This window comes from Frankliniella occidentalis, unplaced genomic scaffold (assembly GCF_000697945.3).
Source record: "Frankliniella occidentalis isolate FOCC.00 unplaced genomic scaffold, Focc_3.1 Scaffold153, whole genome shotgun sequence".
NCBI classification, from domain to species: Eukaryota; Metazoa; Arthropoda; class Insecta; order Thysanoptera; family Thripidae; genus Frankliniella; species Frankliniella occidentalis.
In genome coordinates, this window is record NW_026267280.1 from 368346 (window position 1) to 369361 (window position 1016).

General features: G+C 40.0%; 2 protein-coding genes across 2 annotated transcripts in view; one reads left to right on the forward strand and one right to left on the reverse strand.

Moving 5' to 3' along the window:
- Window positions 1-991, forward strand: part of LOC113208711 (tRNA (adenine(58)-N(1))-methyltransferase catalytic subunit TRMT61A) — a 2574-nt gene extending 1583 nt beyond the window's left edge. The window contains exons 3-5 of the mRNA XM_052271215.1: window positions 20-380; window positions 471-634; window positions 718-991. Of these exons, the coding sequence (XP_052127175.1) occupies window positions 20-380; window positions 471-634; window positions 718-885 (693 nt within the window). The 3' untranslated portion in view covers window positions 886-991. The remainder of the gene's footprint in view (window positions 1-19; window positions 381-470; window positions 635-717) is intronic.
- The window catches only part of LOC127748617 (monocarboxylate transporter 2-like), a 31330-nt gene that overhangs the window by 15896 nt on the left and 14418 nt on the right, over window positions 1-1016 (reverse strand). The window lies entirely within an intron of this gene.

Below are 1016 nucleotides of genomic sequence, written 5' to 3' on the forward strand. Positions count from 1 at the left end.
CTGACGCACACGCACCTAGGGCCGCGCCATATCCGCTGAAGTTTCTATCTACCACATTTTAAGTACGCTTATTACTTGTCTTACTATTGTTGGCTCAATTCTTGTAGGAACTGGAAGTGGCTCCCTCTCTCATGCTCTTATTAGAGCCATCAAACCAAATGGACATTTATACACGTTTGATTTTCATGAGCAGAGAGCTGATGTGGCCCGAAATGAATTTGAATCACATGGAATTGGTGATTTTGTTACTGTGGCCCACCAAGATGTTTGCCAAAATGGGTTTGGATCAGATGTTGCTGGGAAAGCTGATGCTGTGTTTCTTGACCTTCCTCACCCATGGGAAGCTGTGCCTCATGCAGTTATTGCAATGAAAGATGCAGGTTAAAGAAGAAACAATACTCTATTGTCAGTCTATTGCCAGAAATTCTATATGGGACTGTTGGCTAATGTGTGTACCTTTTCTTTTTAAGGAGGGCGGTTGTGCTCATTTTCACCCTGTGTTGAGCAAGTGCAGAAAACTTGCGAACAGTTGCGAATTCTTGGTTTCATTGAAATAACAACCATGGAGGTCCTAATTAAAGAATACCAAATTACTTCAAGACCTGTATCTGTGATAGACTTGGAAAATATTAAGGTTTGGGCCATACATTCTGCTGAACAATTTATTAGAGTGAGGAGATTCAAACTATCTTACTTTCAAATTTTGAATATTTCCAGCCTGAAGATTCTGGTCCTAATACTAAATGGAAAGATCCTGTGAAGATAGTCTCGTGTCAAGCTCCACCAACACTTGCTGGTCACACAGGATATCTTACAGTGGCAACCCTCCCTCCAAAGGGAGCTCGGGTTCCTCACTCTGTGAACAGATCTGATCAGCAAGACTAATGTTGAATAATCTCTACATTCAACCATAAGGTGTGTGTGCTAACTTGAAAGAGTGCAGCATAAAATTTGTGAAAATGAATTATACTCAATTGCTTACCTAATCAAATTTTTGTAGTTTTATTTATTATTGT